Raw genomic sequence first — 27,103 nt, 5'->3', positions numbered from 1 at the left:
CCTGTCTACGTGATTAGAGTCCGCAAAGTGTTGTCCAAAAGTAGTTAATGTAGCATTTAGTCGTTATGCCAATTGATACCTCGATCCCCACACACACTGCTGTGTCACTGCTGTCGTATCCTACTGACTCAACTGTCAGTGAGGAGCCCCCACCAGGAGGACATAGGGCCTTCGTCCTACTCCTGCCGCCCAATACTCCCTGCTGACAGGTGCCGTCCCAGCCCGCAGGAGCACATGCATGCTGTGACAAATATGTAACAAAGTACTTTGTTCAGCGGGGGTTGGAGGTGCGGCAGCTCCCCGCCCCGGGACTCCAGGGGTCCGGCCTTCCAGCTGTCAGATGATCATGATCACACACAGCGTTACACAGTCACAGACCTAAGTTACTTGGTCGCACTTGGCAAGCCAGGCAGCGGGCCCATGCAGTCAAAGCATTATCTCAGGGTGCTACAAATGTCTATCCACGTCCTGTAAGTAGTATTCAGAAATGAAACTAATGTTGACTAATCATTACAAGTTGCTTTTATTTTGAAGAGGAAAATGGAGTCTGTACGGTTGTAGCCAACTGCCATGACAGTTATTATGATGCTGGAAAGCGCTGTAGTCTAACCAAGATTAGTACAGCAAGAAGTGGTGGATTAAACACAAGCTTTTAGCCAAAGTTCATATTTACGATGTGAAAACCATGCATCTTTGACTTAAACAATGTAGTATGCCGGAACCTCCCCGGCATTAGGTGAGTATAGTTAATTGTTTAAGTCTCACACTGGGAAAAACATCATCAACAACAACAGCTGCCCAACAGCTGCGGGCTAGGTTCAGGCTTCAGGGGCCTGACCGTGCTACCCGCCCGGCCCGGTATTGACTTGCTCTGCCAGGTACCACAGCCATGTTTACCATTTTGCAACATCAGTGCATCACAGTGTGAAGTGTGTTTAGTTTAGTGAGTGAGAATGAGTTCAGAGTTTTGTCAAAAGAGTAGATGAGATATGCAAATTGTGTCTAACTATGTGAACACGGTTGGTTTTGGCCAAAATAGCGATTTATTTCAACAAATGTGCTTAGACCACTGAGCATGCGGTTCAGAGAATGAGCTTTAGTCTTTTTTAACTATGGAGGAAAAACTGTAAAGTTTTTTGATGATGGTCTGGGCACTGACATATTTAACTATTTTCACATTGTTGCTGTACCTGTAAATCTCAAGAGTTACAGACCAGTAAGGGTTCGTGTGGTTTGGGCCTGCCTACAGTTGGAGGCCATCGATATTGTCCTTTTCTTTTTGCTGAGGTTTGCGTGATCTGCGCAAAAGGACAGTTAACCCATTTTGGGCGGGAACCCCTTTTGGTGTTTTAAACATTATGTTATAATTTAGCTATTGAAAAATAGCAGATCTACAAGCTCATAGCGCGCCACCGAGTGGCGCGCTACGAGCTTGTAGGTCTGCTATTTTTGAAAAATCGTGAAAATATTTATTTCAGAAAACTGGAGGATATAGAAGGATTTTTTAAAATTTTGAGGTCAGGCTTAAATGGGTCAAATGATAAGGGACAATATCGGTGGCACCCAACTGTAGGATATCGAGCCACGCCCCCCTCATACATTTTCCACTATGACCCAAGTTTTCAAACTCTGGAGTTTCACTTTCACTGTCACTTCAACGGGCAATTCAGGCTGTCATGCTGTCATGGCCCCCGGAGGCAATCACATATTGCACGTAGCAATCACGGCCTGTGATTGGTCTACTTTCGGAGGGGGACAGCCGACATTCCTCTTTCTGTCAGGCCTGTCATCCTTTGTCGTTTTTATGAATCTTTTATCGAGAGTCTTCTGAGCTTCTCTCTCTCTCTCTTTTTTTTTTATCTACACTACGGTTTCACAGCCTCACAATAAAAGATAGAAGCATCCTGAATAACAGTGTTGTCAAAAGAATCTGTTGTGAGATTATCGGACATGAAAGAGGTCTGTCTGCAACCAACACAATATCTTCCAGAAAGCTGCCAGCATTTTTTTTGGCTTCTGGAAATGTTTTATAGCAGGTGGATTTACACTGCAGCCATCAGAGCCTTGTTATGTTTTTTCTTTATCTCTTTAAAACCAACAGCCATGCATCCCCTCAGCTACCGCAATACGACTTTTAAATACCTCGTACATTTACTATTTGGCCGACCTTTCTAACCATGCTTCTTTTTTAAATACAGTGGTGCATGGAAAGTAACTGAGTAGCCTACATTTACTTGAAGGACAATTTCACGATAAATTGAAATCACTGCGAGATATGATTATTGTGAGCGTTTTTTCTTTTATCACGATAAGCGATAAAAACAATTATCGTCCCATCCCTAATTTTCACCATCTGACCCTCTACAAATTGTTATCAAGTTTTGTTGTGCAGCTCAAGAAACTGTGGATGTGCATTAATTCATGATATGAAAATATCTGTAGTACAGTAGTAGCCTATCTGAGTATATTGCATCAACACTTATTCATGTAGTTGATGCTTTGAAAACAAAACAATTTTGCAAAGTAGCTATAACCTTAACTAAAATAAATTCCAACCTATCCAGAGATGGGTGGCCGTAACCCTTAACAGACACAAACAGTACATGGGTGGTCCCAGATTGGCCTGTGGCGAAGCCACTGTTGCGCGTGCCTGCGTGCGTATGTGCAATTTGTCCTCGTCTTTGCTCCCGTGCGCACTTACACCATTTTGTTTATTTATCCGCAACAGTGCTGTATATGAGATTTATAGTCAGTTTACAATTTCAAATTAGTCCAGTCTTTGCCTTGTGTCTCTGTGGATCAGTAATGGGAGTGCGTGCGAGCGACTAACATATTACAATGAGCTTTGCAACAGTCAGCGTTTCTCTAACCAGGGTGAATTAAACAATACTGTGAATAATCCACTGAATATGGCCATGGCACATGCTCATTACTGCACTTCATTTTCTGTGTGCACAATTAGCCATTCTTTTGCTGACATAATCAGAATACACCTGGCGGGCTTTGGGGTGAAAGTTTCAACTATTTGGAGTCGGCCCAACTTGACATACGATTCCGAGCACGTAGCCCGCCCACGCATGTGCACGCACGCACGCACGCACGCACGCACGCACGCACGCACGCGCACACGCACGCACGCACACACACGCGCACACGCACGCACGCACACTGTGGCAGTGTCAGTCCATAGTTTACACATACTGTTGCAGTGCGCAGGCCATAGTTTTCATTTGTAATTGGCTCAAATATCTCACAACACACACACACACACACACACACACACACACACACACACACACACACACACACACACACACACACACACACACACACACACACACACACACACACACACACACACACACGCATGAATGATCGCTTAAAGGCACAGTATGTAACTTTGCCCTGTTGTTTACATAACAAACCAATGCATACAGATAATTTTACCCATCATCACTCAGCCACTGGAGTATTGTGGGGTGTTTACCTGCAGACAGAAACACTCTGGCCTCTCGCTGTACTTTTGTGTGTTTTTGGTGGACGTTTCTGGTCTACCAAAACACTGTAGTGGCTGATGACTGCTATAGCGTAGAGGGGGGGAAAACCACATGTTGTTTTGCTATATGTAAACACAAGTCAAAGTTTCATACATTACATTACATTACATTACATTACATTACATGTCTTTAAGACGCTAAGCAATGATACCAGCAGAAATCCTGAGTCACTGATTGGTGACATTAACCAAGCTTATTTAGGTCATGACTTAATTGATTTGACGTCCTGGGAGAGTGGGCACGGGCTTTCACAGATCAAGTAAGAAGGCATTTTGTTTACAAGGCTGTTTTTTTTTTTGCACACACCCCTCCATACACACACAGCCAGATTAATTATTCTAATGTACAAACATCTCGCTCATCCTCCCAATCTCTTTTCATCTCTTGCTCTTGCCTCTCTCTTTCTAACCCCCCGTCTCTCTCTCTCTCTCTCTCTCTCTCTCTCTCTCTCTCTCTCTCTCTCGCTCTCTCTCTCTCTCGCTCTCTCTCTCCCCCCCCCAGTGCACCACTAATGTTGAATCGAGGCTCCGCCGAACACTTGGTACAACTCACAAAGCTAACCTCCTCCTACTCTGACGTCATCAGATCACTATAGCATACGCAGTCAGGCTTAAGAGAGAGAGAGAGAGGGGGGGGGGGGGGTGATGATGATGATGGTGTAGATCTTACGGGGGCCTTGTGTGTCCCCGGCACGTCTTTGCCTTCCAGCGAACTGGGAGCCCCCCTCCGGAAGCCCCCCTGCTGTGACACAGAGTGCAGAGCTAATGACTGATGAGTCCGTTGACACGGAAATGCTTGACGCGCTCCTCGGGGTTCGGACTAAAGACTTCTCTAACAAGCTCTCGCACGCTCACCCAGGGCCATATTAAATCCAAACTTTTGGCACCTTTCCTAATTACTGAGAGAGCATACCCGGGAGCCAAGACCCCTTCCTTTCCTAACCTGGGCTGAACTCCTTCTCTTGCTGTAGAGGAGGAGGAGGAGGAGGAGGAGGCACGGAGGAGCGTTCCCAGGAGGACGGGATGATATATGAAATGCAGGATTCAAATAAGGCTGAGGGGAGAGCAATTACTGGGGAAGGAAGATCCTTTACTCTTATGGGGAAGAGGAGGAGGGAAAGAAACACACAAGAAATCGAGTTGCGGCGTACGTGAAATGGTTTCTGCTCTATACTCTTGTTCGTGTTGGCCTCTCTCCAGAGCCCACCCCCACCCCCCCCTTCCCCTCTCTTTCTCTGGAGAGAGAAGACAGAGAGATGGAGGGGGAACTGGCATGCAGGTTAGAGTTAGAGTTAAAGGAGAATTCCAGATTAACCATTTTCCTATACCTTAATCTGATTAAGGTTATTATATCCAATAACGAGTGGTACAGGTGATCATTTAATTACATAACTCCATCCAGAGCGCACTGCAGCTCCGACCGTGCACACTGCATGGTCATATATGCTAAATCTGTTTTTTTTTCTCTACACATCTGTCTTAAATAATGACCAAATGGGATGCCCAGTGTTTTGTCCCAAAGGGGAAAAAAGGCAAACGAGCCTATGACCCAGCGTGCATGCTCAGAGCCGAGGTACGTTCTGGATGATTTTATTGTATTTATTGTATTTGTTTTTCCGCCTCTAACACTGGTTGTTGGATATAATAACATCAGTTTACGGTAAGAAAAGCACTGGTCCTTTAATTTCACTCTTTCTGTCTCTCTTTGTTTCTCTCCCCTTTACTGAATCTCTCTCTCCATCCCTTGTTTGTTCCCCCAGTGCTCTCTCTCTCTCTCTCTCTCTCTCTCTCAGTGTGCGTGCGTGCGTGCGTGCGTGCGTGCGTGCGTGCGTGCGTGCGTGCGTGGAATGAATACATAGCCTTTCTTCCTCTATATTGCCACCGCCGGCTCTAATTTACGGGGCCCGTGGAGGATAGCACCCCATTAAAATCCTGTTTATAGTCTGACTCAAACAGCAAGGTTCTTTCAAAAGGATGTCTCCACTCATGGTTGTTTACATACTCCCCCCCACAACCCCCCCTTCCTCACGCTGATACATTTCCTCCAGCTCCAGCTATGTCTTCTCCCCCGGTGCTGTGGTCTTCTCCCCCGGTGCTGTGGTCTTCTCCCGCGGTGCTGTGGAGAATAAAAGGTTGAAAAGAAACGAAATCTGTTAAATCACGAGCACACACAAAACACACACGCGCGTGGTGCGCGCATATACTATACTGGTGAGGACATACATTTAGTATGTATGCCCTTTTTAACCTTAAGCCCGGAAAGTCAGTTAACGGCCAAAAAATAGCTGATCTCATGCTATGTTTTGGTGTGCGACACCGGCGCACAGCTGCATATCGTCGTTGTCAGCACGAGCACAAGCCCCGACCTAAACCTCTTATCTCCATATTATATGACCATATTATCTCCATGTTCTAACTTTTTGTGTCACACAAAAGTATAATTCGAGCTTGTATAGATCTGCTACGTTTGCTGCCGTTGCTCTCTTGCAGGTCGTTTCAGAGGAGACGGCTAAAGAAAATGGAGCTCCTCACTGTGTCTGAACACTGAAAAACGTTTTCTTTTGAGAAAAAAACAACTCTCCACACAATGCACGGAGAAAGTACAGTGGGGTTAGGATGACAAAGTTGCGCATTATAGACAGAGAGACATATAAATCAGGCTCATACTGTAACCCTAACCCCTAGACCTAACCTCTAAATGTCAAATTCTAACCCTACCTGAAGCGTTTACTACTGCTATCTCCCCATAAAACATCACACTATGCAGGACAATGTTCTCACTATGTTATACTTGTGGGGCCCTCTCTCTCTCTCTCTCTCTCTCTCTCTCTCCTCTCTCTCTCTCTCTCTCTCTCTCTCTCTCTCTCTCTCTCTCTCTCTCTCTCTCTCTCTCTCTCTCTCTCTCTCTCTCTCATAAATACAACCCACAGTGTTATAGGCGCACACATTCCCTGAAAGACATTCATTATATTTCCTCCTTCCAGATACGGTCCTGCACACCAGAGTTTGATAACAGGCAATTATTATAGTGCTTTAACTGCCACTATACCCATAGTTAGTTATACAGTACCAGAGCACTGCTACCGCCCTATACCAGGACACTGCTACTGCCCATAGTTATACCAGGACACTGCTACTGCCCATAGTTATACCAGGACACTGCTACTACCCATAGTTATACCAGGACACTGCTACTACCCATAGTTATACCAGGACACTGCTACTACCCATAGTTATACCAGGACACTGCTACTGCCCATAGTTATACCAGAACACTGCTACTACCCATAGTTATACCAGAACACTGCTACTACCCATAGTTATACCAGGACACTGCTACTGCCTATAGTTATACCAGAACACTGCTACTACCCATAGTTATACCAGGACACTGCTACTGCCTATAGTTATACCAGAACACTGCTACTACCCATAGTTATACCAGGACACTGCTACTACCTATAGTTATACCAGGACACTGCTACTACCTATAGTTATACCAGAACACTGCTACTACCCATAGTTATACCAGGACACTGCTACTACCTATAGTTATACCAGGACACTGCTACTACCCATAGTTATACCAGGACACTGCTACTGCCCATATTTATACCAGGACACTGCTACTACCTATAGTTATACCAGGACACTGCTACTACCTATAGTTATACCAGGACACTGCTACTACCCATATAGTTATACCAGGACACTGCTACTACCTATAGTTATACCAGGACACTGCTACTGCCCATAGTTATACCAGAACACTGCTACTGCCCATAGTTATACCAGGACACTGCTACTACCTATAGTTATACCAGAACACTGCTACTACCCATAGTTATACCAGGACACTGCTACTGCCCATATAGTTATACCAGGACACTGCTACTGCCCATAGTTATACCAGGACACTGCTACTGCCTATAGTTATACCAGGACACTGCTACTACCTATAGTTATACCAGAACACTGCTACTACCTATAGTTATACCAGGACACTGCTACTACCCATAGTTATACCAGGACACTGCTACTACCCATAGTTATACCAGAACACTGCTACTACCCATAGTTATACCAGGACACTGCTACTACCTATAGTTATACCAGAACACTGCTACTACCCATAGTTATACCAGGACACTGCTACTACCCATAGTTATACCAGAACACTGCTACTGCCTATACTTATACCAGGACACTGCTACTACCTATAGTTATACCAGAACACTGCTACTGCCTATAGTTATACCAGGACACTGCTACTGCCTATAGTTATACCAGGACACTGCTACTACCTATAGTTATACCAGGACACTGCTACTACCCATAGTTATACCAGGACACTGCTACTACCTATAGTTATACCAGTACACTGCTACTACCTATAGTTATACCAGGACACTGCTACTGCCTATAGTTATACCAGAACACTGCTACTACCTATAGTTATACCAGGACACTGCTACTACCCATAGTTATACCAGAACACTGCTACTACCTATAGTTATACCAGGACACTGCTACTACCTATAGTTATACCAGGACACTGCTACTGCCTATAGTTATACCAGGACACTGCTACTACCTATAGTTATACCAGGACACTGCTACTACCCATAGTTATACCAGGACACTGCTACTACCTATAGTTATACCAGGACACTGCTACTGCCTATAGTTATACCAGGACACTGCTACTACCTATAGTTATACCAGGACACTGCTACTACCTATAGTTATACCAGGACACTGCTACTACCTATAGTTATACCAGGACACTGCTACTACCTATAGTTATACCAGGACACTGCTACTGCCTATAGTTATACCAGGACACTGCTACTACCCATAGTTATACCAGGACACTGTTGCCCATAGTTATACCAGAACACTGCTACTACCTATAGTTATACCAGGACACTGCTACTACCTATAGTTATACCAGGACACTGCTACTACCTATAGTTATACCAGGACACTGTTGCCCATAGTTATACCAGAACACTGCTACTACCTATAGTTATACCAGGACACTGCTACTACCTATAGTTATACCAGGACACTGCTACTACCCATAGTTATACCAGGACACTGCTACTACCTATAGTTATACCAGGACACTGCTACTGCCTATAGTTATACCAGGACACTGCTACTACCCATAGTTATACCAGGACACTGTTGCCCATAGTTATACCAGAACACTGCTACTGCCTATAGTTATACCAGGACACTGCTACTACCTATAGTTATACCAGGACACTGCTACTACCTATAGTTATACCAGGACACTGCTACTACCTATAGTTATACCAGGACACTGCTACTACCTATAGTTATACCAGGACACTGCTACTGCCCATAGTTATACCAGGACACTGCTACTACCTATAGTTATACCAGGACACTGATACTACCTATAGTTATACCAGGACACTGCTACTGCCCATAGTTATACCAGGACACTGCTACTGCCCATAGTTATACCAGGACACTGCTACTACCTATAGTTATACCAGGACACTGCTACTACCTATAGTTATACCAGGACACTGCTACTACCTATAGTTATACCAGGACACTGCTACTACCTATAGTTATACCAGGACACTGCTACTACCCATAGTTATACCAGGACACTGCTACTACCCATAGTTATACCAGGACACTGCTACTACCTATAGTTATACCAGGACACTGCTACTGCCTATAGTTATACCAGGACACTGCTACTACCCATAGTTATACCAGGACACTGCTACTGCCTATAGTTATACCAGAACACTGCTACTACCCATAGTTATACCAGGACACTGCTACTACCCATAGTTATACCAGGACACTGCTACTACCTATAGTTATACCAGGACACTGCTACTGCCTATAGTTATACCAGAACACTGCTACTACCCATAGTTATACCAGGACACTGCTACTACCTATAGTTATACCAGAACACTGCTACTACCCATAGTTATACCAGGACACTGCTACTACCCATAGTTATACCAGAACACTGCTACTGCCTATAGTTATACCAGGACACTGCTACTACCCATAGTTATACCAGAACACTGCTACTGCCTATAGTTATACCAGGACACTGCTACTACCCATAGTTATACCAGAACACTGCTACTGCCTATAGTTATACCAGGACACTGCTACTACCCATAGTTATACCAGGACACTGCTACTGTTATACCAGGGTATACTGCCGCTACCTCATGGTTATAACAGGGCAGTACCAATATACCTCATGTTAAAAAATAAAATAAAAAATAAAATAAAAGAAGATTCCTTGAAACTATAGCATATCTACAAGCTTGCTTAACTAATTTTTGCTGCGGACCCCTGTAATACTTTGAGAACCATGGTGTGTATGAGACGTGTGTGCGACCGTGCGTGCGACCGTGCGTGAGACAATGCGTGAGTGCGTGTCAGGGGGAAAAAGGACCTCAGTAGATTGCCGGAGGCAGAACAGGTTCAATGCAGTGAAATTTCTTCCAATTCGCTGTATTTACTCGAAAGGTTACAAAGATTAATAGGTAGTCGAGGCAGCATGCAGGGAGGGTGGAAACCAGGAAACAGTCCAAACAGGCAAACTGATTCAAAAGGGGGAAACGGGCAGACATCCCAAAGAAATCGAGATACAAGCAAAAGGACATGGCACTCAGGTCAGGGGGGGCAGGTCTCTGAGCCCGGGACACACAGGCACTATAGTGGATTGGAATACAGAACCTGCGATGGGGATCAGGCAACAGCAGTGGACGTAATGTTACTAAGTATAGGCTATATTTATTCAAGTACTTTTTCTTGCATTTGCATTCCACAACATCTCTGCAAATATTGTAGGCCTACTCTTTTTTTTTTTACTCCAATACAATTATTTTAAAACTGTATAGCAGGGTTCCCCAATAGGCGGCCTGCGGAGCGCCCCCTTGTGGCCCCTGGAAGAATTGTTGAGGGGGTCCCAGATATAAATGGCATTAAATGGGGGTCAGTAGCCTATGCATGTCAAACTGGGCATCCTTTTCAAATGGGGTCTTGCCCTGAAAATGAATTTTCAGGGCAAGACCTCGACCTCGTGCGTGCGGACTCGGCCCCCAGCCTGGTACCCTAGTCAAAATATGGCCCTTGAGGAAAATGAATTGGGGAACCCTGCTGTATAGTTACTAGTTACTTTGTAGATTGTTATTATTATTACCAAACAGGTGGGGAGGCTGATATTAGCGGTAGTCACATCATGTACTCCTACGGGCTGGGCTCGGCACCTGTCAGCAGGGAGTGTTGGGCCGGGGGAGTAGGACAATAAAGGCCTCCCAGTGGGGGCTCCACACTGGCAGGTGAGTCAGTATGAGACAACAGCAGTGACAACACCCAAATGTGTGTGGGGAGGAATTAATTGGCATAAACGACTAAATTGGGCAGAAGAAACGGGCTAAAAAATAATTGGCTACTCTAAATGAATAAAAAGCTTTGCTTCTGGGGATCTCTGGCACAACATATTTTGAGATAGGCGTCCACAGCCAAATCCAGAATCATTTTGGAGGTCCTTGACATGAAAACGTTTGAGAGCCACTAACTGTCACAGAATGCAGAGAGGCACATGCCCGAAATAAAACCTCATACTTGGTTGACCGGAGTCCCTCAGGGCTCTATACTAGGGGCTTTTTTTGTTGTCTCTCTATGTTAAATTGTTGAAAATAGGCACATGAGCTTGTACATCTGCTATGTTCCTGCAAATGTTTCCCTCCGAAATGTGGATGCTGGGGGTTTAAGCGGTGGTGAACACAGGCCTTAATTGCTAGTGCCTTCATGCGCAGCTTGTATATCGTTGCTGTTGAAACCTCTCATCTCCGTAATTTTTACTTTCCGTAAACTAACGCCCCTACTCGATCCTACTGCAGTACAGCATCACACAAAGGCATCAAAAGTAGCAGCATTTTGAGTTTGTAGTTGTGCATCTGCTACTTTTGCTGTTTTTGAATTTGAATCCTGAAAAGTAACAGTTTTGGACATGTGAGGTTTCCACCTGACATAGATTATATTCAGCAGGTATAGGTTGAGGACACATGATATAACAAACATGGGGATAACTGCAGTGACACGTGACGATTGGACCAAAACAACAAAGACAGAGAACAGCTGACAACTACAACGCCAGAAGCAGCGGAGAAAAGGGGACAGATTCCAGGTGTCCCTCCAAGCCGATCAGGAAGGCTGAGCAGGGTGGGTGGAGGGAGTCCAGGGGAGAGATTTAGGGCAAGTATAGGCCTGGGGAGCGAATGGAGCTACCGTATAAGGGCCTTGTGGTGGAAGAGCTGCATGGAGGATGGAGCTAAAAGGGCCTTGTGGTGGAGGAGCTAGAGGATGGAGCTACAGTATAAGGGCCTTGTGGTGGAGGAGCTAGAGGATGGAGCTATAAGGGCCTCGTGGTGGAGGAGCTAGAGGATGGAGCTAAAAGGGCCTTGTGGTGGAGGAGCTAGAGGATGGAGCTAAAAGGGCCTTGTGGTGGAGGAGCTAGAGGATGGAGCTACAGTATAAGGGCCTTGTGGTGGAGGAGCTAGAGGATGGAGCTATAAGGGCCTCGTGCAGGTGGAGGAGCTAGAGGATGGTGCTAAAAGGGCCTTGTGGTGGAGGAGCTAGAGGATGGAGCTAAAAGGGCCTTGTGGTGGAGGAGCTAGAGGGTGGAGCTACAGTATAAGGGCCTTGTGGTGGAGGAGCTAGAGGATGGAGCTATAAGGGCCTCGTGGTGGAGGAGCTAGAGGATGGAGCTAAAAGGGCCTTGTGGTGGAGGAGCTAGAGGATGGAGCTAAAAGGCCTTGTGGTGGAGGAGCTAGAGGATGGAGCTATAAGGGCCTCGTGGTGGAGGAGCTAGAGGATGGAGCTAAAAGGGCCTCGTGGTGGAGGAGCTAGAGGATGGAGCTATAAGGGCCTTGTGGTGGAGGAGCTAGAGGATGGAGCTACAGTATAAGGGCCTTGTGGTGGAGGAGCTAGAGGATGGAGCTAAAAGGGCCTCGTGGTGGAGGAGCTAGAGGATGGAGCTAAAAGGGCCTTGTGGTGGAGGAGCTAGAGGATGGAGCTAAAAGGGCCTTGTGGTGGAGGAGCTAGAGGATGGAGCTATAAGGGCCTCGTGGTGGAGGAGCTAGAGGATGGAGCTAAAAGGGCCTTGTGGTGGAGGAGCTAGAGGATAGAGCTATAAGGGCCTCGTGGTGGAGGAGCTAGAGGATAGAGCTACAGTATAAGGGCCTTGTGGTGGAGGAGCTAGAGGATGGAGCTATAAGGGCCTCGTGGTGGAGGAGCTAGAGGATGGAGCTAAAAGGGCCTCGTGGTGCAGGAGCTAGAGGATAGAGCTATAAGGGCCTCGTGGTGGAGGAGCTAGAGGATAGAGCTACAGTATAAGGGCCTTGTGGTGGAGGAGCTAGAGGATGGAGCTATAAGGGCCTCGTGGTGGAGGAGCTAGAGGATGGAGCTAAAAGGGCCTTGTGGTGGAGGAGCTAGAGGATAGAGCTATAAGGGCCTCGTGGTGGAGGAGCTAGAGGATAGAGCTACAGTATAAGGGCCTTGTGGTGGAGGAGCTAGAGGATGGAGCTATAAGGGCCTCGTGGTGGAGGAGCTAGAGGATGGAGCTAAAAGGGCCTTGTGGTGGAGGAGCTAGAGGATGGAGCTATAAGGGCCTTGTGGTGGAGGAGCTAGAGGATGGAGCTATAAGGGCCTTGTGGTGGAGGAGCTAGAGGATGGAGCTATAAGGGCCTTGTGGTGGAGGAGCTAGAGGATGGAGCTATAAGGGCCTCGTGGTGGAGGAGCTAGAGGATGGAGCTAAAAGGGCCTTGTGGTGGAGGAGCTAGAGGATAGAGCTATAAGGGCCTCGTGGTGCAGGAGCTGGAGGCTGGGAAGCGGCTGAGCAGGAGTTTGGAAGCAGTGTTTGGAAGTTCTCAAACTTTTTTATCCCCGGACACAAAAGAGAAATTAGGCGCTTGACCCAAACTAGTGAAAATAGCAGATCTACAAGCTCACAACGTGTCACTTCTCACCACCATCGGCCCAGAATTTCCTTGTCGGTACATCCCTACTATAGTACAGAACCGTACAATACTGGGGATAGGGATAGTACAGGATACTGGAGTGGGACTTGTACAATTCTTATTGCAAAATGTAACACAGGACTGGATAGAACATGTACTGGTCTGAAACAGGACACGGACAGGAAAGAAGCATTGGACTGGCTGAGGCAAGACAGGACAGGACTGAGCAAGACAGAAGTGGACTTGGGGAAACTGAACAGTACATGCAGGACAAATGTATTCATGGAACAGGTAAAGGAGATTATCGACCAAAAACAGAGGCAGAAACGAGAGACATAGCCTGTATAGACAGAGACACGGGGCCAAGAAACAGATGGACAAGCTAACCAGACAAGCAGTTGTAGAGACTGACACTGAGAGAGAGAGAGAGAGAGAGAGAGAGAGAGAGAGAGAGAATTAATGAATTAATTAATATTTTATTTCCGTGTCCGGACAATTTCTTGACCCACCCCACCCCCATGGGATTATCAGACACAGCAATTAACACAGTGACAAAGAAAACAAAACAAAGACATTCAGGTGTGCAGCCAGCCATGCAGCTCAACCAGATTTCAAACAGTGCAGTAGACCCACACAGACCTGTACATGAAACAAACAAACATACAGACGGACGGACGGACGGACGGACGGACGGACGCTCAATCCGTGGTTGGGGCCACATGTGGTTGTACTGTTACGGTGTGTGTGTGTGTGCGTGTGTGTGCGTGTGTGTGCGTGTGTGTGCGTGTGTGCGTGCGTGCGTGCGTGCGTGCGTGCGTGCGTGCGTGCGTGCGTGCGTCTGGGGACGCAGCCCAAGTATACAGATGACTGAAGGGCAGAGCTAAGCAGGAAGTTCAACAGAGTGAAGTTATTAAATCACTCACAGCTTCATGGGAAGTCAAGGCCAGGTATAAGGCTAGAAACCAGGCCTAATTGCTGACACCTGTCAGCTGTACGTTGCACAAGAAGACAAGGTCACATCATAAAAAGGGTTGGAAACGGAGGGGCTCGTGATATACCGTCGATGTTGGGTGCAAACCTCGTATCTCGATATTTCAATAAAACCCCTTGTGAGCTGGTAAATAAGCTATTATTGCTATGTATTAATCAATTTTTTTAATCACCCAATTTAGTCGTAATGCCTCACACATTTCTCTGTCGTCACTGCTGTTGTATCCTACTGGTTCACCTGCCAGTGAATGAGGAGACCCCACTGGGAGTGGGATGACGTAGGTCGTAGAGCCTTCGCCCTCCTCCTCCCGCCCAACACGCCCCATATTGACTGGTGCCGCCCCCCAGCCTGTATCACCTCCCCTCCCCCGAACACGGGCCAATTTTGTTAGTACATAGAGTAGACTCATCGCGGTGGATTCAAACTCCCAGACTCTGCGGTGGTGGTGGGTAGGCACTTTACCACTGCGCCACTGTTGCTATTTTTTTAATCATTTATTTCACATCATATACGTATGTGTGTGATCCACATAACTCGAGAACTTCAAATTCGGCACACCACAGGGAATGCAGTGCCCGGTGCCCGGTGTCACACAGTTGTCCAGAACCGCCCCAAAAAGGCCTCCTCCCGGGCTCTGGACAGGGCCCCTGCCCAGGGTCAATGGAGCTGGCCTGGTCTGACATCATTCTGACGTCTGCATAGACTCCATATTTGAGCATGCCTGACAAAGAAACTTCATATATGGGCATACAAGGGACACAGACATAATATGCATTCCCAACTTGTATCGTTCCAAGTAGGCCAGTGCCCAACGGGCACCGCTGTAGAGGCTCCAACGGGCACCGCTCTATAGTATGACTAAAATAATAACATTGGATCCACCGGAACACATGGGCTCTTTTTCCCATTTCCTGGAAGGTATAGTGGTTTTGGACGTACTAGCTTTCCACCCGACAGCGCTGATTGTATACAAAAGCACAAGGGGGACCAAAACAACGAAGACAGGGAGACAGCTGACAACCAAAACAACGGGGAGAGAAACACAGTCAGGGAGGGAGGGAGGAAAAAAAATAAAGGAAATGGCAAAATGAAAGTGCAACGGAATGGAGCAGAGACAGACCCTGACACATCCATTCGTTGTTCATCTATCCATTCAACCATTTATCCCCAAATCTTATTTATTCACCCATACACTCACTCTGAGTCTCTCTCACTCTGCCACTGCTTCAGTCATACTCATTAAAGTGTAGCGTAGCAGACAGTGCGTGTAGGGTAACTGGAGTGCGTGTGTGGACCATTGTCACGCTGAGAGCTGTTGATTGCGCCGGGCTGATGGGCTAGGTTAATTACACCGTGCAAAGAGTCGCGTATCTCTCCCGAATTAGACTGGGTTAATTGAAAACTCTCGAGCACGTCTGCATAAGTGGCTGTCCAATCTGTGGAGTCTGGGTCCTGCTCGTTCCGTTTCATCTCTATCTGTCATGATCAGTCCGCTGTAATCAACAAGAACCTCCTCTCCTCCCTCCTCCTCCTCCTCCTCCGCCTCCTCCACTTGCTCTTAAGGATTTTTCCATTTTCACAAGTTGCTTATCAGCGCCTTATCAAGCCCTTTCTCCTCGCGTTATGGCGGCATGCGTTGTGCTGCTGAAAACCTTTGGCGTAATGCACTTGGAAAATCAATTATGGCTCTGTAACACAATACTCCATATTTCCCCTCCCATCCCGACGCTCTTCTTTCCTCCTCTCGCCTCTCTTCCGCATTCTTCCGTCCTCTGTGTGTGTGCGTGCGTGCTTGCAATGATGCGTGCACGTCAGAGCCATCACGAGAGCTTTGTGTCTCGAGGTTTGCCTCGGGACATCCTCTCGTTTTCTTCTTTTTTTTTCCTTCTTCTTTTTTTGAGCACCGAATTCAATCTCGGCTCCCCAATCAGAGCCAGTAAAAAGCCCCCGTCCCGTAACTCTGCACAAGCCTCAGAAGGAACCTCATCCCTGCTTGGTCAGATAAATCTTAGCAGCTCATCCCTCTCCTATTTTCTTTTTCATCCCGGACCCCCCCTATGGCCCACATTAGAGCCTGCAGATGGCCAGCAGAGATTTAGGAGCTGCAATCCATCAATGTTATGTTTGGCTTTGGCCGTGCCGGATGCTCGGCCCACTAACCTCCCCTCCAGCTGGGGCAGAGCGTACGACAACCCCCCCGCCCCCCACGCCCCCCCAAAGGCCCGCTGCAGCCTTGGGTCTCGGTTCACTTTAGCTCTCTAGCTCTAGCGCCTTCGCCTTGGCCTCCCTCCTCCGCCCGAGGCCAGTGTCAGCTCTCCTTTTGGTTTGAATTGTAATCACAGCTCCACCCGGGAGCACTGGCGGACCGACCGCTCTTCCCCTTGACAAGGGCTCCCTTGGTTGTTTCTCTGTAGCAGAGATACAAGAGTAATGAAGTTTACTGACGTCACTTTCTGTTGCCTCCCCTGGGGTCGCGGGGTTGTTTTCTCCATTTTTCAACTTCACGTCATACAAGAATTGTGTTCGATGAATAAAAAACATCACACTCGCGTGAAGTGAGGGGCGCCCAGATAGTTGACGTTCTCATGTTCGTGAAAAATGACATACATTTATTACAAGATGTATTTATATCAGCGAGAAGACGTCTTACCAGAATGTATCACATTAAAGTAAGTCCATAGACTTGGCTGGCACAAATTGCATCATCGTTTACCCTAAACAAACATTAAAGTCCATAGACGTTGGCTGGGACATTAAAACTATAGACTTGGCTGTCATATGACTTATAGGTAAGATGCTTCCCAGTGGCAATTACTTTTTGTCTGTTATTTTGAACACCCACAAGTCACATGACTCAAAGTGGCTGTTTGTCTGTTTATAACATTGATGCATCCAAGCCATCAACAACAACAAATAAATGAATAAACGCGTTCACAAGCCATGCAGGACGGGAACCCCTTTTGGTTACAGTACATAGCAACATTCTGCCTCAGTCCTAAATGTATTAAGAAACGAAATAAATGCTGCCTTATACGCTTGAACTAGATTAGCATTGGGTTATTTTCTTCTTTTCTCACGTTTATCTATATAAGCCTTTGATGAAAATAAATAAATACATATATTTTGTTCAAGCACCAATCGAGCTGGGGTTTTATCTGTGACTCAATCTACCGGCTCAAAACGCATCGCTTCGTGACACATTTTCAGCTTGTAGATCTGCCACTCTTGATGCTTTAGTGCAGGGGTTCTCAACCCGTGGGTCGCGACCCCTCGGGGGGTCGCCAAATTATTTTAGGGGGTCCCCAAATTATTTTCAAAAAAAAAAAAAAAAGTTATATTTTAAAATTCTATTTTCACGATTTTTCAAAAATAGCAGACCTACAAGCTCGTAGCGCGCCACTCGGTGGCGCGCTATGAGCTTGTAGATCTGCTATTTTTCAATAGCTAAATTATAACAATGCTTAAAACACCAAAAGGGGTTCCCGCCCAAAATGGTTTAAGGTTATTGTAGCAGTCAATTTATATTGGGGGCGGGGCGGGGGTCCCGAGACATTGCCAAAGCATTTCCGGGGGTCCCCGGCCAAAAACGTTGAGAACCCCTGCTTTAGTGTGAGGCTGCATGTAGTATGATCAAGAAGGGTGTTCATTGACGGGGGGAAAAAACACAAAAAGTAAAAATATGCAGATAAGAGGTTTCTGCCCGACAGCAATGATTTATTTCAACGGGAGGGGGGGGGGGGGGGGGGGGTGTTTATTTCCCATAGCGGCCCTCCTGCTGTGATGTGTCAGTTCTAGCCCCCCCCCCCACACACACACACACACACACGCACGCACGCACACACACACACACACACTCACACACACACTCACACACACACACACACACACACACACACACACACACACACACACACACACACACACACACACACTCACACTCACACTCACACTCACACTCACACACACACACCTCCCCCTCCCCATTTGGAGGATTGATAATGTAAGATACAGCTCTTGGAAATCGAGCGCTAGCTGTCTGCTTTGCGCTCCACACTAAAATAAATGGTCTTCTACTCGCTGCAGGGCACTCTTGATAGACACAGACTGAGATTGGATCTGTTGAACAAGACAGTGGTTCTCAAGGTGTGGTCTAGGAACCACCACAGGGGTCCTTGAGAGGGGTCCCCAGCTCCAGAAAAAGTAGTTAATATTGCATCAACAATTCAACATCACTTTAACAGTATAGTATACAGTATACAGTATGTAGCTGATCTACAAGTTTGTAGCTGCTACGGGGGGGCCAGGCTGTCTGTCCGATAGACATAGACTGAGATTGGTTGTGCTGAATAAGAGATGAATGTGGCTGGATGTCACCCGCCTCCAGCTCAGAAATATCATCATCTGTACAAGAGAACTTTTCTAATACAGTGTTGCTGTCGGGCAGAAACCTCCACTCTCCATATTCTAACTTTTCGTGTGTTTTCATAAGTTAAAGATGGACTGCCGTGATTTTGGTTTTGTACGTGCACGTCTATGGAGTTAACATGTGATTGGATTTTGGTTTCTTACTGAAATCTGAAAGCCTTTGAGTCAACAGGACCATTCAAAATATACACAAGTAAGACGCGTAAACGCGGGAAGCGAACGAAGCTGTTGTGGCAGTCTGACACACACACACACACACACACACACACACACACACACACACACACACACACACACACACACACACACACACACACACACACACACACACACACACACACACACACACACACACCCCTGAGTTAAAAAATGTGCTTACGAAATCATCACAAGCATATCGTCTCTGTCGGGTGGAAACCTCTATAAACCTGTTATATAAACAAACCTGTTACTCAGGATTCAGGATTAAAATTAAAAAATTGAAAAAATAGCAGATCTACAAGCTCAAAGCACGTTTCATGCCGCATTTTCCGAGCTTGCAGATCTGCTCTTTAAGATAAGCTGTAGTATGAAGTTTTGGGCGTTCATTTACAAAGAAAAAACACACAAAAAGTTAAAATACAGACAGCAACGATATGAAAACAAACTCGTGTGGGACTGTGTGTGGGTGATGCTTCCTCAGTTGACCTCTTCTGCAGTTATCTACTGGAGGTGCACACACACACACACACACACACACACACACACACACACACACACACACACACACACACACACACACACACACACACACACTCGTGTGTGACTGTGTGTGGGTGATGCTTCCTCAGTTGACCTCTTCTGCAGTTATCTACTGGAGGTGCACACACACACACACACACACACACACACACACACACACACACACACACACACACACACACACACACACACACACACACACACACACACTGTTTACACCATTAATATGACGTGCAGGCCGAGGGGATTTACAATGTTTCACTTTGTGATTACACTGGAAGAACTGGAGGGGGCCAAAGTAACTTTGTTACTTTACCAGAAAGCATCCAATACAGTAGTTATAGGGTCGTTCTTACAGTGCTTTCTGCAGTATCATGCAGCTTTTGCCAAGAACAATTTTTTTTGTATTATTATTATTTCTGAGGGGCACTAGCCCCTCATATGCACAGCTTTGTGTGTTTGTGCGTATGAGCCGTGTTTGTGTTTGTAGCACGGAATGTGATGATTTGATTGGTTGAGCAGAGAATGTGATGTATGATGATGTATGATCAAACCCTCATTAATATGCCAATATGCCACGCCCCTGACCCCCCACCCCACCAAAAAAAAACCTTCAACTCAACTCAAACTCCTTCACACACCTCTAGACAAAGTATGCATCATTAGATTATCATTTTTAATATATAATGTTTAATATAATTTCTGACTCATGCAATGCAAGTGGTATAAACTTGTTTTGCCATAACGTTACAACCAAATGTATGGCAGCCTAAAGGTTGTGCTTGTGTGCAAACATGAATAGAATAAACAGCGTTTGTCTGTAGGCTACAATGAAGAGAATGAGGATTAATAAACGTCAGTCAGGCTGTCAGTACAGTGGTACTGCTCTCGAAAAATGGACGTGCACAAGTAAAGTACCTCAAAATCATATTTCCAGTATTCGGATAACTTGGTTACAGTCAGAGCTGTCTCCGTTTTCACATATTATTTCGTATTCCGTTCACCTCTAAATGTTTTCACACTGTTGCTCCAACCGCACCAAACTTGGTACAAACACTGTTCAGGGGTCTGCCATGACAAGAGTAACCGGAATGCTCGCCTCAAAACACCACCGCTCAGTGGGGCGCTTCTTAATTCCTGTCTTTGTTTTACTGAGGTTAAGGTTATAAGAATGAGGTTAGATTTAGGCATAGTTTACTGAAGTTACGTTTAGGAATACCAGGCAGAGAACAATCAGAGTTCGCCGGAATTGCGCCCGTGGGGCAACTGTGATTTGAGGCGACCGTTCTGTTATCCGACAATTGTCCCACCAACAAACCCTATATTGTACACATATGGTTCAACACTGCAAATGGCCATAACTCTGTGACCATCGGTGCAATTTACTGTAGGGGGCTGCAGTGGTTAATTCATAATGTACTTTTCACCTTACTAGAAATGTAGTGGGGTCAAAAGTACAACATTTGTTTTTTGAAATGTAGTGGAGTGAAAGTCAAGTAAAGTACAGTTACAAAAACAAAATGACCGTAAGTACAGTACTGAGGTGAACGTACTTGGTTACTTGTCCACCGCTGAACCCGAGGGACAACACAGATTGACTGAGTACTATAATAATTCCTTTGGCCCTTACACATCTTAATGCCATACAACAACGGAACAACATCCACAGATGATGCAGAAAACATGCAATTTGGGCTGATATGTAGTTTATTCCATTCATATTTCACTCAAGGTCTGAGACAGAGTGAATCAATAATTCAGTAAGCATGGATATGGACTTGCTCCAGGAATGTCTCTCGTGGCCCGCAGTTGGTTGGAGAAATGGAGAAGGAAAGATGATATTGAATAACCCCCGCCAGTGTGAGCAAGCCCTACATTTGCTATGAGCTATATATATATATATACTGTATATATTTACTGTGCTACTGTATTATAGAAATGGCATGTCACTGTTTGATGATTCGGAACGTAAATCAGCATGTTTCAACCACTTAAACAGCAGGCAGTGCTCCTAATCCGTGGCTAACATTCTGGGAACTAGCCAATCTACATGAAAATGCAATTTACAAGGCGTTTGCGTTGTCACACGTTTTAAGCTTGAGACGTGAACTGGATGTAAACAAACGCTGTGTGTTGTGGCGGACGATCATCTTTTCTTTCACTCGGAAAATACATTTTGTAACCGTGATCATTGATTTTATTAGTTATGGGAACCATTCATAAGTTGGTGAGGAGCGCCATTTATCGTAAACCACTGAAAAGACAATTGAACATAAATCACCATCTTTGGCAGTGAAGCGTTGTATTTGAAAGGACGTAAATAGACGTTCTTAGCAGTCAATGTGTTAACTAACATCAGTGGATTGTCCAGTCACCATAGCATAGAGTTCGTTTTGAAAAAGGTTAGTGAACATTTTCGTAGTCGCATGTTGTAGTTTTTAGTCACCAAAAATTAACACTGACCGACTGTCCTTTCTCCCCCCTCTGTCCACCATGCAGGGATGCACACGGTGGCCCCCAAGGGCTTCCAGTGCCCGGAGACGGATGCCACCTGCAACCCCTGCCTGGACGCCACCAAGGCCTGCAACCTCAACGCCACCTGCAAGAAGCAGCGCACCGCCTACATCACCACCTGCCACAAGGGCGACAAAGGCGACACCTGCAACCGCAAGCGCTGCCACAAGGCGCTGCGGCAGTTCCTGGACCGCGTGCCCGCCGAGTTCACCCACCGGCTGCTGTTCTGCCCCTGCCTGTCCGAGGGCTGCTCGGAGCGCCGCCGGCAGACCATCGTGCCCGACTGCTCCTTCAACGACAAGGTGAAGCCCAACTGTCTGGAGCTGAGGATGGTCTGCCGCCACGACCCACTGTGCAGGTGAGAGGAGGGGGCCGAGCTGGCTTTGGGGATTGAGCAGGGGTCATTAATACGTCCGTACGTACATGGACAAATGTGTCCGTGGCAGGACTTGGTCTTGTCCGATTTTAGATTTTCTTTTTTTTACACACCATATTACTGTTATTATAAAAACGCAATTACTGATTACATGTCAAGTCTCCAGGTTTTAGGCCCCCCCCCCTTAACTCTGAGAGTGTAGAAATGGAACCAAATGGACCCGAGAGTGTACATTTGGTTCCATTTGTACACTCATAGAGTTACAAACCTGTTCTGTTCATTCATTCATGGTGATGGCCCCTGGGAGTGAGTGAGCGTGCGTGTGCGTCTGTGTTGATTTCGTCGACTATAAAGCTATGACGAAAAGTGTGGTGCAAACGTTGATTCAACATACCAAATCACCCGTGGCCGGTTACAAATCACCCGTGTTGCGGGTTACAAATCACATGTGGTGACCGCGTGCGAGGTTAGTGTTTGTGTCGGACTAACGACTATCGGACTCATGGTATGTCGGAACACATGCCTGCAGCCACGAAAAATGTTTGTCAATTACCTTTTTTCACTGACAAAAACTAAATAGAAACTGAATAAAAACTATGATGACTAAATATACTGACAATTTCGTCAATACATTCAAAATGTCAGGAAGGGACTAATGGAGAAGAGATCCAGTAGATCCAGCGTGTGCAACCTGTGTGCGTGTGCGAGGTGTGCAACGTGTGTGCGTGTGCGACTTGCGTGCGTGCGTGCGACTTGCGTGCGTGCGTGCGTGCGTGCGTGCTTGCGTGTTTGTGTGTGATCACTTTGTCTGCAGTGCAGAAGATAAGAAAGTGAACGAGGGCTGAGAAGTGTGCAGACAATCATTTGTGTGCTTACAAAGGTGTCTGTATGTCTGCAAATTTGCTGTCAAAATCAACACTGGTGTGCGTGCGTGCGTGCATGCGTGCGTGCGTGCGTGCGTGCGTGTACCGCATGCATAATGTGGGTGTGCGAGACACATTAGGAGGAAGCGTGCTTTTGGGGCAGGTGGAAGGATTTTAGGGGGCGGTGCCCATGAGACAAGCTTTCTCGCCATCTGACGATTCATTATCATCTCCTTATATTCATGCAGGAAAATGTTAAATCCGCAGCGCACGTCGGCAGTTATATTCCCATTTGACTGCGATCTCCTCTCTCCCATGCCATGCTAAAGTTTTCATACATTTCACCGCTGTAACTTTGCCAGGGAAGTAATTAGGCTCTCAGGGAAGGAGCAGGCGGTGCTATTAGATGTGGAATGAAGACGCAAGGCTAAGTTGAAGGGACAATGCTCAATTAAGCCGAACAAAACATTAGTGGATCACTTTGTGCTTCTATCGGATCCAAGAGGCCTAGACTCAATTCACACCCAGCCAGCCATGAACCCCTTTCCTTGTGTCAGCGAACACAGAAACATGGCAGGTACTACCGTCTACCGGTGCCGGACAGTAATGAACTACATTTACTTGAGTACTGTACTTGAATAAAAAACTCTTGTTGCTGTCGGGCAGGAACCAATCTCACAAGCCTGTGAGCTTGTAGGGCTGCTATTTTCACTATTGATTGATATATTTTCTACAGCCTTCCTAGTACTATCACTGTCAAAAGGCCCACCATCAACATGCTTAAATAAGACATGCATTTCTGTTCATTAGCTTAATAGCACAGAAAATGTGCCGACATTTGTATAATTTGAGGCATTTAAAAACCCATTTGAGAGCCTAATGGAGTTCGACCAAGGGAGCGCGCCGGAGTCGAGCGGCAGTCCCTAAAAATAGCGCGCCACGGTGTGGCGTGCTGAGAGAACTTATCGGTGAAGTAAAACTTTTGACTGCTTTTCCATTTGCCGGTGTCACATATGATTAAGCGCCTGATGCAATCGTGTGACAGTGAGAGGCCGGTGTTTTGTTTGTAGGGTCCCAGAGTGGCTGTCTGACCGCAGATCTACCGGCGCTGCTCCGCCTGTCAGACTACAGCGTACAAACACTCTCACACTTATTTCCTTCCATCTCGCTCTCTCGTTTCCATGATTCTCTTTCTCTCTCTCGCTTCCCTGACACTCTCTCTCTCTCTCTCTCTCTCTCTCTCTCTGTGTCCCTTCTCACTTCCTAATTCTCTCTATCTTTTTCTGTATCTCTCTCTCTCTCTCTCTCTCTCTCTCTCTCTCTCTCTCTCTCTCTCTCTCTCTTTCTGCCCCACTCCCACTTTCTCTCACGCTTTTATTCTGCCTTTATCTTTCGCTTTATCTCTCACAAACACCATCTCTGTTACTCTGTTTATCAGTGGCGGAAGAAGTAATCTGTTTTCCTTTATTGTTTTTGTTTTGTTTCTAGGTAAAAGTAGCAATAGCAAAATCTAGAAATACTCCTTTGTCCTGTATGTCAAAAGATTACTTGAGTAAAAGTACAAGCGTATTTGCATTACTGTAAGCTACACCTAAGCTACACATCACTGATGATACGTCCCAGGTGCATCCATGCAATGTATTTTTTTAGTTATAGTTATTACTATTTATAGTGACTCATAGGAATAGACTATGTCACAACCGGGTATAGTCTGGTGAACACCGGAGAGACGGGTGACAGCCGGAATGTAGACGGCACCCCGGGAGCAGTGTGGGTTAGCGCCCCAGCCTGTGTCCTCCGTGAGGAGGAAGCCCAACAAACCTCGGTGAGGACTTTAGGAGGGCCATTATAATCCACCACTCCTGAATGGAGTGCCTGGTGCTGGGAGTCTGGTGCAACGCACAGGTCCTGGGCCTGGTGAGAGCAAGAGTGGACCTGGTGAGACGTAGGAGGGGCCCGGACAGGAGTCAACCCACAGAGCCTATAGTCCTTCCACGCGCCAGAATTTGGTTCTCCCAGTCCCGGCAGAGTAGTTCCGGAGCAACGGATTGTGTGGCCTTGCTCATTCCCTGATGGACTGATCGAGGGTAGCTACTGGGATGTAAGTCGGGACGTAAGTCGGGATAATGATCAACCCCGGCTGGGTCGCCTGAGTGAGGGGTATGATGTAATTAGACCCGAAACCCCGTTGACCTCAGGAAACATCACTGAGGATACGTCCCAGGGACATCCATGCAATGTATTTTTTTTAGGTAAAGTACTAAAGTCATTTTCTAAAATAGCAGGTCAAAAGCTTGCAGAATGTCAAATTGTGACTTGTTGTAAACGTGAGGCTATAGATCAGCTATTTTCGAGTGAGAGAAGTAATGTACAGTATAAAGTATTTCCATGAATGTAATTGTGTAGCCTACTTTTAAATGATAACAAAAATATGCAATTACGTAAATTCAATAAAGTAGGGCTTAAGTGGGTAAATGTTTTTTTTTTTTTTAACATAGTGCTGCTTTAATGACGTATATTCTATCAATTACACACCCCATGAAGCCTTGAATAGAAACGTGCAGAATCTCCATTGAGTCTCTGCCGGTCATCACATCATTGAGTATCTGCCGGTCATCACATCATTGATGACAACCATGTGTTGTTCTTGAATCTCCATTGAGTCTCTGCCGGTCATCACATCATTGAGTATCTGCCGGTCATCACATCATTGATGACAACCATGTGTTGTTCTTGCTTACTGTAAATCGTTCTTAATCCAGAGCGATTTACAGTAAGCAAGACCAACACATAATACGTCAAATACATGTATAGAAATACTCATCAAAGATCATAAGTAAGCTAATGCGACACAAAGACAACAATCTCCTTGAATTCAAGGCTTCATGGGCTGTGTAACGGATACAAAATAAGGCATGTTTGTGCTGAACTACTCCTTTAAGTACAGTACTTGAGTATACTGTATGTACTTAGTTACTCTTCACCACTGTCTTCTCCACCTCTCTCTCTCTCTCTCTCTCTCTCTCTGTGTGTGTGTGTGTGTGTGTGTGTGTGTGTGTGTGTGTATTCCTCATTGCGTAGTGACATCCACAGACATGGCAGCTCGCTGGACCCCTCTGGCTCATGATTACTTGCACTGCCTGTCAGTGGAATAAATCAAGCATTTATTCAATAAGAATCCTTTACCTTAGGCTGACAAGCAGCATCCTTTTGGGATGTATATCAGATGGTTTATTGTGCTGGACATGATCAATACAATAGCAGAAAAAGTCATGGAAATAAATTACTGTATAGCCTATCAATAATATAGTCTTGTATACAAGTGAGACCGAATGATAAATGGTGTATTCATTTATATAGCGGTTTTCTCCAAAGCACTTTAAAATGTGCATTACATTCACCCATTCAAATTACACCATGTGCACTGTACATGGTATAATTTGTATTGTATACTGTATTGTGTACTACATTGTACAGTAGGCCTATAGAGCGTCGCAGTCCCGCCCCCTTTCATGACGACACCAGGCCCAGGAAATAATTCCCAATGCATTTTTCCCATAGACATTTCAAAAAGTATTTATTTATTCATTTAAATAAATA

The 27,103-nt window shown here is 45.9% G+C and overlaps 1 protein-coding gene across 1 annotated transcript in view; it reads left to right on the top strand.

Annotated features, from left to right (window-relative positions):
• LOC306934491 (GDNF family receptor alpha-2-like) overlaps positions 1-27,103 on the top strand; it is a 195,805-nt gene that overhangs the window by 72,709 nt on the left and 95,993 nt on the right. The window contains exon 4 of the mRNA XM_079517071.1: positions 22,250-22,622. Coding sequence (XP_079373197.1) covers positions 22,250-22,622 — 373 coding nt within the window. The remainder of the gene's footprint in view (positions 1-22,249; positions 22,623-27,103) is intronic.

Source organism: Electrona antarctica (genome assembly GCF_951216825.1).
Source record: "Electrona antarctica genome assembly, chromosome: 12".
Classification (NCBI taxonomy): Eukaryota; Metazoa; Chordata; class Actinopteri; order Myctophiformes; family Myctophidae; genus Electrona; species Electrona antarctica.
The sequence above is the reverse complement of the archived record's forward strand: the minus strand, read 5'-3'. Positions and strand labels throughout refer to the sequence as shown.